General features: G+C 44.1%; 1 protein-coding gene across 5 annotated transcripts in view; it reads left to right on the top strand.

The window, feature by feature from the left end:
• Positions 1-14,575, top strand: part of HERC4 (HECT and RLD domain containing E3 ubiquitin protein ligase 4) — an 86,646-nt gene that overhangs the window by 55,584 nt on the left and 16,487 nt on the right. For 4 of the 5 annotated variants that reach the window (XM_034775478.1, XM_034775476.1, XM_034775479.1 and 1 more), the window contains 3 exons: positions 4,852-5,018; positions 6,505-6,571; positions 7,085-7,167. In XM_034775478.1, the coding sequence (XP_034631369.1) occupies positions 4,852-5,018; positions 6,505-6,571; positions 7,085-7,167 (317 nt within the window). Of the gene's footprint in view, positions 1-4,851; positions 5,019-6,504; positions 6,572-7,084; positions 7,168-14,575 lie in introns of those variants that run through there. The other variant, XR_004646425.1, reaches the window with a different exon arrangement.

Here is a 14,575-nt window from a genome sequence, read left to right as displayed (position 1 = left end):
TGATGCCCTCGTTTTAAACCTACGACCTTCACCTCACTCTCTGGCTTTCTTATTTGTTGTCCCCCGCATTCATTTGGTCCCTGGCTCCAGTGGTCCCTCCTGCTAGGCTGGGGGAGGGGCCTTTAGAAGTGGGTGGGCTTGTGCCTGCCCACCTCCCGGGTTTCCAGTAAATCAGGCATGACCTGGACCTGGTAGTAAACGTGTCGGGCCCCATCTGGGCATCACTGGCATGATGGCAGGACCCCGCATCGGTGTTGTAGTGAGTTCCCTGTGCATCCCCGTCGCTAACTCTGGTGTTCGATGCCTAGGACCTAGGCTGGGGAGCCCACCTGGGCGAGGTCAGTACACAGGGCCGCTGGTCAGCGGTCGACCGCTCCCTCCACATACATGTCAGGGAGCTCAGAGCTGTTCGCCTGACCTGCCAGATTTTTCGGTCCCAGTTAAAAGGCAAAGTGGTTCGAGTCCTGACTGACAACACCACCACAATGTTTTATATCAGGGGTTGGTAACCTACGGCACACGTGCCAAACACGGCACGGGAGCCGATTTTGAATGGTACACGGCTGCCTGCCTTGGTTCCGACCCCCAGCCGCACTCAGCCCCCCCGCCCCCCGCTCTCCCCTACTGGGGCAGGAGGTAGAAGCTCTGTCCTGCAGCAGCCAAGCTCCGCCCCCTCCTTCCCCCAGCCGTGGTGCAGCCTGCTTTCCTGCCCCGTGCTCGCTGCTCTGCAAAAGCCCAATGGCCCGGCTCTCCCAGCCGGGACTCCAGCCGGTGCGCGGCAGCCCCTTGCTAAGGCTGGCCCCGGGTAAAGGAGGCAGAGAAGAGGTAGGGACAGGCCTTGGGGCAGGGGGTGGAACAGGATATATCCCTTCCAGCCCCCTGCCATGAGCCACTCAGGGCGGAGGGCAGGGGGCTGGGAGCACCCCCACGAGCCAAGCACCCCAGCCCTCTGCCCTGAACCCCCATACCCAGCCTTCTGCCCTGCCCCCCCCCACACCCCCCCCCCCCCCCCCCTCCCCCCCCCCCCCCCCCCCCACACACACCCCTAGTCCTCTGCCCTGACCTCTGAAGCCCTCCACACCCACCCTTCTGGGGTGTGGGGGGCTTCAGAGGTCAGGCCCCACTCAGCCCGCCGCAGGTCTAGGTGAACAGAATGCCAGGCTGGCAGCGAGCTGAGCAGGCTGGTGGCGTAAGATCAGCATTTTAATTTAATTTTAAATGAAGTTTTTTTAAATATTTTGAAAACCTTGTTTACTTTACATACAACAATAGTTTAGTTCTATAATATATAGACATATAGAGAGAGACCTTCTAAAAAATGTTAAAATGTATTACCGGCACGCGAAACCTTAAAGTAAATAAATGAAGACTTGGCACACCGCTTCTGAAAGGTTGCCTACCCCTGTTTTATATCAACAACCAGGGCAGAGCCAGGCCATCTGCTCTCTGCCAGGAAACCCTCAGATTTTTTTCATGCATGCAATGTTAGTTATTATTACTATTACTAAGGTTTTAACTTGGTTTTTCCTAGATGGCTATTGGGCTCACAGACAGAATTTCTCATCTTTTTTGCATGCAGCCTGCCATTCATATCATGGCAGCGCACCTCCCCAGAACCAGGAACATGTTGGCAGATCGCCTCAGCAGAACCTTGTCGTCTCGCCACAAATGGTCTCTCCACCTCAATGTGGTTGAGCAGACCTTCCAAAAGTGGGTATCTTCCCAGGTGGACTTGTTCATGACTCGCCAGAACAGGAAGTGCCACCGGTTCTGCTCATTTTGGGGGGGGTCAACAGGGGCTTCCTGTTGGACACCTTTCTGTTTCCTTGGTTGGGGGCTCTGATGTAAGCTTTCCCACTGGTGTCACTGCTTCACAAAGTCCTCATGAAGATCAAGCAGGACAAGGCCAAGATTATCCTAATAGCCCTGGCTTGGCCTCGCCAGCAAAAGTGCTCAGCATGCTCATGGACCTGTCAGTGATGATCCCAATGCCACTGCCCCACTGGCCGGATCGCCTGTCACAGAATCATGGCCAGTTCGTGCACCCAAATCTGGCAGCACTCCACCTCACAGCTTGGTTGCTGCATGGTTAACTACTGAGGAGTGGGAATGTTCGACCTGAGTCCAACAGGTCCTACTGAGGAATAGAAAGCCCTCCAGTAGAGCAACCTACCTCATCAAATGGAAACGATTCACATGCTGGGCCTCGTCCCAAGTGGTTAGCCTGAGCAGGCCTCACTGCTGCTGATTCTGGACTGCCTTATGCATCTCAAGCTCCAGGGTTTGTCCCTTTCATCAGTTAAGGTCCTCTTGGCTGCTATATCTGCCTTTCACCCTCTGTTCCAGAGCAGATCGGTCTTCACTTATAGCATGACGGTCCGTTACTTAAAAGGTCTGGAATGGTTCTACCCCCAAGTCTGGGTCCCAGTCCTTCCGTGGGACCTGAATCTGGTACTTGCGTGGCACATGAAAACTCCCGTCAAGCCCTTGGCATCCTGTTCCCTTCTTCTGCTCTCCTGGAAGATGTCATTCCTGGTGGCGATAACTTCTGCCTGAAGGATCTCCGAGATTAGGGCATTTACATTGGAGCCGCTGTATATGGTGTTCTTCAAGGACAAGGTCCAATTGCAGCCACATCCGGCTTTCCTGCCGAAGGTGGTTTCCAATTTCACACAAGCCAGGACATATTCTTGCCAGTTTTCTGCCTAAAGCCTCATACGTCTGAGAAGGAATGTAGGTTGAGCTCCATAGATGTCAGGAGAGCGGTAGCCTTCTACATTGAGAGGACCAAGCCATTTTGTGAGTCGACGTAGTTGTTCGTTGCAGTGGCAGATAGGATAAAAGGTCATCCAGTGTCCACCCAGAGAATTTTATCTTGGATCACAGCCTGCTTCCAATTTTGCTATGATCAGGCAAAAGTGCCTCCACCAGCGATCGTAACAGTCCGCTCAACTAAAGCACAAGCCTCGGTGGCGGCCTTCCTGGCCCGTGTGCCAATTTCTGATATCTGCAGGGTTGCCACGTGGTCATCCATCCATATGTTCACATCTCACTATGTGCTTACCCAGCAAGCCCGAGATGACGTTGGCTTCGGTAGAGTGGTATTACAAGCTGCTCAACTGTGAACTCTGAGCCCACCTCCAGGAATACTGTTTGTGAGCCATCTAGAATGGAATTGACATGAGCAAACACTTGAAGAAAAAACAGCTACCTACTTTTCATAACTGTTCTTTGAGACGTGTACTGTAATGGGTTGGACCCCTTGGGAAGTCACCTGATGTGCTGAGATACCACAGAGTCTACGTGTTCTGCCAGCGTGGGCCCCCTTTAACCTGTCTTGCTGAGCCAGGCTCTTAACACCTCCTGTAAAAAACACACACACACACACACACACACACACACACACACACACACACACANCACACACACACACACACACACACACACACACACACACACACACACACACACACACACACTCACCAGCTCTGGGAAGACTCAGCGTGCGGGACTTGCTCCAGCACTCAGATGTCCACCTCCCTTGGAATATAGACCCAAAGATATATTCACCTCTTCTCTCAATGTGGAAGATGGTATGCACAATTTCTCCCCCCCTCCCCCCCAGTTAGAAATCATATACAGTGGGTTGTATTATAAACCAGAAATAAATTTATTAACTATAACAGATGTATTTTAAGTAGTTAAGGAGACAGCAGACAGAACAAGGCAGTTTACTAAGAAAATAAAACAGAGCACGCAAACTAAGCTTAATACACTGGTTACATGTGAGTTCTCACCCTAAATGTGGTTCTAATAAACTTCTTCACAGACCAGACGCCCTTCCAGCCTGGACCAAGTTCTTTCCCCCGGTCGGTCTTAGTTGTTCCCAGCAATCATCTTGGGTGGGGTAACAGGGGAGAACTGATGACCAGGATTACCTCACTCCCCACCCTTAAATAGGATTTGCATAAGGCGGGAGTCTTTCGTTTTCTAGTTTGACTCCCCGTCCCTTGCAGTAGAAAGTTACAAGAAGTCCCAGATAATGTTTTAGTATCAGGTGACAAGACCACCTGACTCTGTACCCTTGTAACCATTCTTCACAGGAAGACTAAGCTCTTTTACAGTCCATTGTCCCTGTTGATGGGCCATCCGCCCTGTCTGGCTTTTCCATTGTTGTATCTGAAGTGTTGGCAGTGGCTGTCACCCAAAGTAACATAGTTGAAATACAGATACAGTCACTATTCCTAATTTCAGATACAGAAATAATACATGCATACAAATAGGATAATCGCATTCAGTTAATCATAACCTCACATGAGCCATCTTGCATGAAGTATATCTCAGTTATGTCATTCATATCATAAGCATATTTCCATAAAGAATATGGAAAGACAGGTCAGTGTTGCTCATGTCCATTCCATTACTTGCCCCTCTCGGAGTTGCTGACAAGAAGGAACTGAGAGGGCATAGGGCCAGTGGCGCCTGATATACCGATGCATGAACGCAGCACTCCAGGAGGTGCCACAGCCAGCCTTACGGATACCGCTAAGGCAAAAGTCCCGACAACTGTGCACATGGGCGTGCACGCACCTAGAATGGAATGGACATGAGCAACACATCTTGAAGAACAGTTACGAAAGGTTAGGTAACCATTTTTTCTCCTTGGATTTCAGTCTTACTCAACTGGTTAAAAACGTACCTGTTTTAACAGTGTCTGTGAAATAAGATTATATTTTTGTTTATAGGAAATGTAAATGAAATAGAATATAAAACTATTAAAAATCTGAACATTTTTTTTTTCAGTTGACAAATGTTTTAACTCTTAACTCTTCTATTTTCTGTTCATCATAGACCTTTGAAGACAGTGACTTGTTCCATTTGATTGGTGTTGTCTGTGGGCTCGCAATATATAATTTTACTATTGTAGACCTTCAGTTCCCCTTGGCTTTGTACAAGAAGCTGTTGAATAAGAAGCCTTCTCTAGATGACTTAAAAGAGTTAATGCCTGATGTTGGCAGGTGAGCCGATATAAATTGAATGACAGGATAACCAGTGTATCATCTTTCTTATTAAATGCACGATGTAGTTTCCTGTAATGTACAAGAAATTTAATAAATAATATCTCAATAAATAGACAAAAAGCTCTAATTAGTATAATACTGTTAGGCTTAAAAGTTGAGTTTGGATTTACACTACTGTTTTATATACTTTCAGATGCTTAGTTTTGGGATTAAGAATTCTTTCCTGTTTGGAACTTAATGTCCCCAAATTTTGAAATTTTTAGGTTCAGATGTGTGTGTTGTAAATATAACTCATCTTACTTTGAACATAATCTCAGTTTTAGGCAATTTATTCAGTTTCTAATGAGGACATATTGATTTGCATATTTCAAAAACAAGTACATGTTATGAATTTGAACTTTTTTTTCATTTGAGGATATATAGTTAATATCAATTTTTGAAGTATTTGAGACCAGAAAATTCAGAGAAAACCATTTATTTTTAATGTGTGTGTGTATATTGTTCCCATCTTCATTAAACAAAAATAAAACAGAACATTTTGATCAGTTGGCAAATTATACTCTTTTGAGGAGGATCCAAAGGTGCTTGATGGGCTATTATACATTTTCCTCAATGGCTCATAACTGTAGTGTCCCATGTTCCCATCCACTTCTGTTCGACATGTGCAAGGCAATTAAGGGAGATATTTTTGAGTTGCAGCTCTGCCATCTTCCATCAATCAAAGGAATATGTGCCGTCTTTTGTGTTATACCTAGGTCTAAAGCCAGATTGCTAGGAATGAAGAAGAGTTAAAGAAAATATTTTATGAAATGTAATGGCGTATAAGGTCATACCAAATGAGGAATCAGAATTCAACAATATAAATCCCATTGCAAAGTTTAAAAAGAGGACTTAAAGTTTAAGCTCCTAAATCTATATTTAGTTTCGTAAGTAAGCTTGAATGGATTTTGAAATGCTGAGCTCTCTGAGCTCCCATTGAAGTCAATGAGAGACTTTTTGTAGAACTTGCCTTTTATTACTAAATATTTTCTTCTTCTATAGACTTTTCACTTACTCCATAAACAGTATTGAAACATATATTTCAGGTACTGAGACGAAGGATCAGGCTGCTATCATTCTACTTCTCTCAGTACCCTACCTCTTTTCCTATTTTGTGAGCCCTCTTGCTCCTTTCCAACTCCAAAATAAGAACCCTCTCACCTTGCTTGTAGAGTAGACAATTGGAAGGAATTAAGGCCTCTCAGAAATGAAGGGAAAACAAGAAAATGTTCACTAAGCTTTGTGGTGCATTTCAACTTAAATGAAACATGAGTCAGTGGAGGGTTTCCTAACTTTGCACTTCTAAATGCTAGTCATCTAAGTGAGAAATTCAAAGAAGATAACTGTAGAAAGATACAGAACTGACAAAATACTGAGAACACATACTCAACATATGTTAATTTTTCAATGCATTGAGATGAAGACAAAACGTAATGTTTTGCAGAAGTATGCAGCAGTTACTGGACTATCCAGAAGATGACATAGAGGAGACATTTTGTCTCAACTTTACGGTAAGCTTTTGAATTTTTTTTTTTAAGTATTTTACATGTTGCTTTAACTATCCATTATGATTACCTCTAGCAGAATATGTGTTACCAAAAACACTAGCTGCTCTCCTATTAGAATTTTGCATTCAGTTTGTATTTTAATGTTAAGCTGATTGTGAAACACTGCCCATGGCTGAGGGCAAGTCTACACTACAGCGCTACATTGGTGCAGCTGCACCTCTATAGGGCATCTGGTGAAGACGTGCTGTGCTGACAGGAGAGTGCTCTCCCTTTGGCGTAATTACTCCACCTCATCGAGAAGTGTAAGCTACGTCGGTGGGAGAGCATCTCCTGCCGACATAGCACCAGTGTGAGCAGCTCAAAACTTGTGTTGCTCGGGGAGAGGGTGCTTTTTTGCACCCCCGAGCAACGTAAGTTAGATCGACGTAAGCAGTAGTGTAGACCTGCCCTGAATTGAGGGAAAATGGTCTTTTGGAACAGTGAATGAAGTGTACTCTGCGTTTTAATTTTAAACAGATCACTGTGGAAAATTTTGGAACAACAGAAGTAAAAGAGCTGGTTCCTAAAGGTGCCGACATTCCTGTGGTCAAACAAAATAGGTAAGTGAATTGTAACAGTGCGGGTGTAGTGGTCAGTTAGTGCTTCAATTTTAGCCTGTTTCAGAAAGGAATAACTTGACTGCTAAACAGAACTTGCTCTGATACAGAAATTAGCATATTTGGTATAGGGGGAAAAAAGCTTTTATTTAACATGATGAATTCTTCCACTTGCTGAGAGAACATAATTTGTGCGGTAACTTATTAGTTGCTATTTGAAGTATGTTGTTTCAACTCGAATTTTTAACTTGAAAGCTATGTAGGGCCTATTTAGACAATTCTCTTCGTTTTATAAGGTTAGGTTGTTTGCTAAATATGCCTCCCTAGAGAAGACAACTCATATCTCTTAGTAATGGCCTTAGACTGCTAAATGATTAACCTAAACAAAACTGTACTGATCTGCAAGGAACTTGAGTATAATTAGAATTTGCTGAGTAGAAATCAAAGCCTCCTTTTTGATGCAGTTTTGTAGCCTCCCCCAATTTGGGAAATGTAGTTCTGGGGACATCTTTCCCTTGGAAGAAAAGGTGAATGAGTCTGATGGTAAGGAACTTGTAGCATTCTCAGGCAGAGATTTTTGTTATGGAAGTCGTGGATTCTATTACTTCTCTTTAAAACAAACTTTTTTTTTTTTTTTATTAATTCCCACTCCACTTCTTTCAATGTATTGGCAGATGGGGATGACACCACTTGTCCCTTTGTGGAGGGCCCTGATTTAGTTGCTACCAATTCCGCCCCCCCGCACTGTCCATTCTCTCTCTCTCTTTCCCCTCCCCTATATTTTTGTTTGTTCTCTTTTCCCCTTTGGCTTTTTTGTGTATTTTCATCTTTCTTTAGTTTTTCTTTTTAGCATGCTCCTGCTTTTTGCTTCCTTTTCATGGACAGGTGGATCAGAGGACATGTTCCTTGAGACCATGACATGTGCTTACAACTGGACTAAGTGTTTGTGAGGACAGGGAAAATATGCTTGGCTGGGTAGATTGCTGCTTGAGCCTATAGCCCGATATCTGAAAGCTATTTCTGCAACTGGATCTATTAGGGGCGAGTAAAGAGGAAAGGTCGGAGGCTTTGAGGGAGCTATCCACTCATTTCACCATCGCTATGACCATCTTTGCAGTGAAGATATCCCACAGTGAATCAGTTTTTTCCTCACCCTAATCTGGCATCCACCATCAGGAGGGCTGGACCCTAGGTTGGTGGGGAAACATGTGGAGTAAAATTATAACTTCCATGTTTGCTTGATGTCTGTGTTCTAGCTATGTAATTGGGGGGAACACTGCACCACAGTCCTTCCTGCCTCTCAATCCTTGTACTCCCTTACCTCTTCCTCCCTCTCCAAAAGGCAAAAATTCAAATACTGATAGGATATTGGAGTTTCCAGATTACTTGTATGTGAAAATAAAATACATGATATAGTGCTCCAAGATTGCTTTTGCCAACAGTAGGAAAGAGCCAGAAGTGGTGGCTGTGTGTTGTGATGCTCCTAAATACCATATATTTCAGGAAATGTAATGCATAATTGTTTTAATGTGCTCTTTTTCCAGCATCCATAAGTCTAAGCATTGCTTTTGCTTCTTTAGTAGTCCTGTGCCTCACCCCGATCACTTCAAACCTCCATAAGAAGCCCGTAACTTTCAGTAAAAATTGCATCCATAATTATTATATATCTCTAATATTGGAGCCAGTTCTCCCAGTCCTCTTGTGAGAGACAAATCTTTTTTCCTATGAAGTAAAATAGTGTCAAAGCTTCTGAGAACTTTGATGCTATGACCCCTGTTGTAGAGCTTATGGTGGGAAAACAAGCAAGAAGGATTCTCTTTTCAGGTGCAGACCAGGTGTGTGATTCTTTGTCAGCAATTCCACAGGTCTCCCATCAGAAGCCTAGGGCACTGGCTGATTGGGACACTACTCAGTCCATGCTATTCAGTGCAGAGTTGTTCACTAGTAAATTGATCACCATCTATCATGAGAGAGGCATCTGACTTTCTTTTAGAACAGATATCTGATGGGTGCAGTATAAATACATGAGTGGATGATACATCAAGGCCTTAGTTAATTCAACTCTCTGTAGGCAGTGACCTAGTTCAGTTTGAATTAAGAGTGTTCCTTGGGGTATTCTAGCTATTTGTCTATGACTTCAGGTATAGGTGCTTTTCTTATGCAATAATAGTTTCATTTGATAATATTAACCTTGTGTTTGAGTCGTGGAATATGGTTACATTAAGAATAGCAATGATGCATAGGTTGTCCTACTGCACCTTACATTTCTTGGATGACATATCCTTGTAGTTGACTTGGGCTCTTGTCAAGGCTGGATCCCCACTTTGAACTTTAGGGTACAAATGTAGGGGCCTGCATGAAAACTTCTAAGCTTAACTACCAGCTTAGCTCTGGTTCCGCTGCCACCATTTCCCAATTCTAGATTCCCACCCTGGGAAGCACTGAGAAAAAACCTTTCACCAATTCCCTGGTGAATACAGATCCAAACCCCTTGGATCTTAAAACAAGGAGAANTTCCTCCCACCAACTCCTGGTGAATACAGATCCAAACCCCTTGGATCTTAAAACAAGGAAAAATCAATCAGGTTCTTAAAAAGAAGGCTTTTAATTAAAGAAAAAAGTAAAAATCATCTCTGTAAAATCAGTATGGAAATTAACCTTACAGGGTAATCAAACTTAAAGAGCTTAGAGGACTCCTCTCTAGTCTCAGGTTCAAAGTACAGCAAACAAAGATAAACACTCTAGTAAAAGGTACATTTACAAGTTGAGAAAACAAAGGCAAACTAACACGCCTTCCCTGGCTATTTACTTACAAGTTTGAAATAGGAGAGACTTGTTTAGAAAGATGTGGAGAACCTGGATTGATGTCTGGTCCCTCTCAGTCCCGAGAAGGAACACACTCTCAAACAAAGAACACAAACAAAAGCCTTCCCCCCTCAAGATTTGAAAGTATCTTGTCCCCTTATTGGTCCTTTAGGTCAGATGCCAGCCAGGTTACCTGAGCTTCTTAACCCTTTACAGGGAAAAGGATTTTGGAGTCTCTGGCCAGGAGGGATTTTATAGTACTGTACACAGGACAGCTATTACCCTTCCCTTTATAGTTATGACAGCTCTCATGACTGCTGTAACAACTATGGACCCATTCCAGGTAACCTCAGACTCTGCCTATATAACTCACCACATTTTGCTTCAAGATTGGCAATCCAGTATGGAAATTAAATTTACATCTTTGTTGTGATCAAGAGTGTCCCTTTTGCACCTTCTTGGTGGTGGAGTGGTTGCATTCATTGTCCCCTGAAGATGAATGGACTAGATGAGTCAGCTTCACATATGTCAAAGGAATAATACTGTATAAACATTAGATGTTCTGTCTATGGCTTAGTGGGACATATCTGTCTATAACTGATTGTGAAATTGTTTCTTTAGATTTAATTAGATATAGGCCATCTTATTAGTGCTATTTTTAATAATTTATGTACATGAGCCCAGAAACATTGTGATGAACACTTTTTTTTTTTAAATCAAAAGATGCTTCCTTTTCTGAAACCAATAAGAATCCTTTTCTAAAAATGAATATTTAAAATATATTTAACGATTCTAGCTGATGGCTTATGTTGTGTGGAAAAAAATACACTAAACTACTTTACTGTGAGGTTAGCAGTCATGGGAAGATAATACCACCTGTAATCTCTCAGTTCTTTGAGTGCTGGTCCCTCTATATATTCTACATGTTGATATGCATGCATCTCGTACACCTGAGACCAGAAAAATCTTTCCGGTAGTATCCATTGGTCCTGCACCCTGGATCTCCCCGTGCTTAGCACGAAGAGTATAAAGCAAAGTACAGACTAACCGCCTCTCCATTTCCTTCTTACCGCCGCATGGCCTGAATCGGAGTCCTCTGTGCCCACAGTTATTCTCACCTCACTTTTACCTTTGCAAATGTAATTGTACATAGTTCGTTAGTGTTTTTGTTGTGTGTTTTGTTTGTTTTTGTTTTTGTTTTAAATTTTACATAGAGAAGCTTAGTTTTTTCCCCACCTTAGGATCCTGTCTGTCTCTCTCTTCCCGGGAGTAGGACTGTGCCCAAAATTTTGGGACTTAAAACTCTCTCTTGTCCTCACAGCTTCTCTGTCAGCAACGACCACCAGGGCTGCCTATACTGCCTTAGAGGAGGCATGTCTCTGCCAGTGTAATATGTTGTTCCTTCCCAACCTGGACCCAAGAGAGATGAGAGCTCCAAGTGAGGAAGCCCCTCATGGAGAAAGCCACATGACTCCAGTCAGATCCATATCAGGGAGACCACTCTGTACATCAGAAGCAGTCTTCAAGCTTTATGCTTTCTGTAGCAGAAGCTGGATCAGATAAATCCTGAAGACCCACCATCTCGGGCTTCTCATGAGAATAAGAGGCACTTTCACAGATATAAAAACAGGTCCCCCTCTAAACCTGCTTCCAGGAAAAGGGATGCTTCTCTGACTCCTTCCAGGTCAGGTGAGTCTTTGCATGCAGGTCCCAAAGATTTAGGTCTGCCTAAGCCTCCCAAATGTGAAGAGAGAGTGCACAGAAGCAAAGCTCCAGTGGTAGCAGCTCCAGTGCAGACGATGACCTCTAGCAAGCCGAAGGACCGATATCTGCCAGGACCTACCAAGAGCTCTAGACAAGACTCTCACTCTTTGCAATAGTACCGACTTGGCCCCATAAGGACCCGCCAACCACTAAGTCTGGCACAGCAGAACCGTCAACTGGGACCCCTTGTATTCTGGGATCAATAGAGACATAAACTAATCTGGAAGTTATCTTTGCCCTCCTCTTTTAGTCACAGTCCTTCTGAGGGTCACTTTGACCCCAGAAAAGGATACCACCCCAATAAGGATTTACTCCCCTAGACAGTCCCTAGGCTGGAGCTTCTTCCCACTGACAGCAGCAGTATCCCCGATGGAGCTGGACCCAGCTTTCTTGTTGGCTGAATCCAATGTCCAGGGTGGACCATCGTCTCCACAGCTCAGGGAGGTTAGACCAGTCAGGTTTGAGAGTTTCTAGGGCTCAATCTCCACTCAAGCGTGGTTACCCTCCCAGAAATCACTGGTACCCAATGCCTTGCTGCCCCCACCCAACTAGTTTTTCATCCTTCATACCAGTTCTGTTGGGTCCATGGGATTCTTATGCATGACACACCAGATCAGTGCACTCTACTAGAGTCATATCATCCCCCTCTTCCTTCTAGACAGCAGCACAGGAGTCCACAGGAGTACCTGGAGGAGGAAGTCAACAAGCCACGTTTGCTGGTACCAGCAGTACCAACCTGTATATTGTGTTCCTTACCCGATGATGCAATTGCCCCATCTTCACCATCCCCACCAGATGAGCATAGGCAATGTCAAGAACTATTGCAGAACTTCATATTCCATTAGAAGTAGCACAAGATACACAGCACATGTCTCGAAGATCCTGCAGCCCACCAGATCCAATAGGGTAGCTTTTCTGGTGAATGAGGCCATTAAGGAACCAGCTGGAGTGGTAAGGCGTACACCAGCAACATATACCTCTACTTCTAAAAGGCCAGAGAAACATTATTTTTTGCCTGTGAAAGCAGAATTCTTGTTTACCCACCTTGCCCCCTATTCCCTAGTAGTACAAGCAGCCATGGAAAGATCAGGGCAGCAGCACCATAAGATCACCCCTGCAGGCAAGGGAGCTGAACACCTGGACCTTCAGGGAAGGAAGGTATTTACATCCACCAGCCTCCAGTTCAGAATCTCTGACTAACAGGCCCTGTTAGCGAACTGTGATTTTTATGAATTGCTCTAAGTTCCTGGAGTTCACAGATGATACTTTTCCAGGTGGACAGGGCCAATTCCAAGCCCTTGTTGAGGAAGGTAGACTTGTGGCTAAAACCTCACTGCAAGATACAGTGGACCTGGTGGATACCATATCAAGATCTACATTGACCACAAAAATAATGCAGCGAGTGTCATGGCTTCATTCTTTGGCGTTCTCCAGGGAGGTTCAGAATACCATCAAGGACTTTCCCTTCAATTAAACCAGCCTCTTTAACAATAAAACAAATGAGTCTTTATACTTAAGACACCACAACAACCCTCCGCTCCCTGGGAATTTATACCCTAACTATGAAGAGAAAACATCATAAACAGGTATAAGCCAAGGCCTCTTCCACAGCCTTTCTACCAGCAATGATTATACAAACTGCCACATAATCATCAAGGAGTGCAGAGGCCAAGGTATTCAGCCCCATCCACCTCTATGACAGCCATCCAACCTCATCCACTGACTAAAGGTTACTTTTTGATGGGACGCTTGAGTTGCAACCTAACAGTGATGCCATCCCTGCGTGTTTCTGACGTCAACTTTGCTGAGCTTTAGCCTATTTTCCTACAATTGGAGGGCTATAACAATGGGCACGTGAGTACTAGATATCATCCACTTTGGCTACACCATTGAGTTTCTTTGTCCAACTTCTCCAATAACTCCTTCCCAGTCCCTGTTGAGGGACCACTCATGAGGAGATCCTCCAAGAGGAGGTGGACTCTTTCCTCAAATGAGAAGCAATAGAACAAGTGCCATTTTAGCATCAAGTAGAAGGTTCTACTCCAAATACTTCATAGATCCAAAGAAAAAGGCAGGATGAAGGCCCATTCTCAACCTACTCAGCTAAATATTTTTATTTGCAATTTAAAATTCTGCATGGTTATGTTGGCATCAATAATTCCCTCCTTGGAAAAGACACATGGTTTGCAGCTCTCAATATGAAAGATGCTTACTTTCATGTGGACATTCACCCATTCCAGCGAAGGTTCCTCAGATTTCTGGTAGGACAGGAAACACTACAAGTTCAGTGAATTCTAGTTTGGTCTGGCCACAGCACCTATGGTCTTCATAAAGGACTTCTCAATGGTGCCACCATAGATAAGACAAAATGGCTACAATGTCTTCCCATACTCGGACGACTGGCTTCTAACAGGTAAATACTGTCTGGAAGTACAGTTGGCAACCTTGTCCTTGCTCTGCCTCCTGGTATTCTTGGGAGTCTGTGTGAACATGAAGATGACTAATCTGACCTCCATGCAGCTGATAGACTTTATAGGAATGACCCTAGACTTAACAGCAGGATGCTCTGTGAACAGACTCCATGCCATGAGCAGTCTGATAAACTAAGTGACTCTCAAACCCTGAACAACAGTCCAGGTCTGTCTTTCTTTGCTAGGCCGCATGGCCTTCTGTACTTATATAACATTGTTTGCTAGGCTGCTTCTCTGGCTCTGGTTAGTAATATGCCAGACAGACCTAGCATGAACACCATAGTGACAATCCCTGTCAATGTCAGAGTATCACTGACCTAGTAGATGAACCTGGAAACACGTGTGCATTGGCATACCTTTCCTACCTCTGA

The sequence above is a fragment of the Trachemys scripta genome, chromosome 7 (genome assembly GCF_013100865.1).
Source record: "Trachemys scripta elegans isolate TJP31775 chromosome 7, CAS_Tse_1.0, whole genome shotgun sequence".
NCBI lineage: Eukaryota > Metazoa > Chordata > Testudines > Emydidae > Trachemys > Trachemys scripta.
The sequence above is the reverse complement of the archived record's forward strand: the minus strand, read 5'-3'. Positions and strand labels throughout refer to the sequence as shown.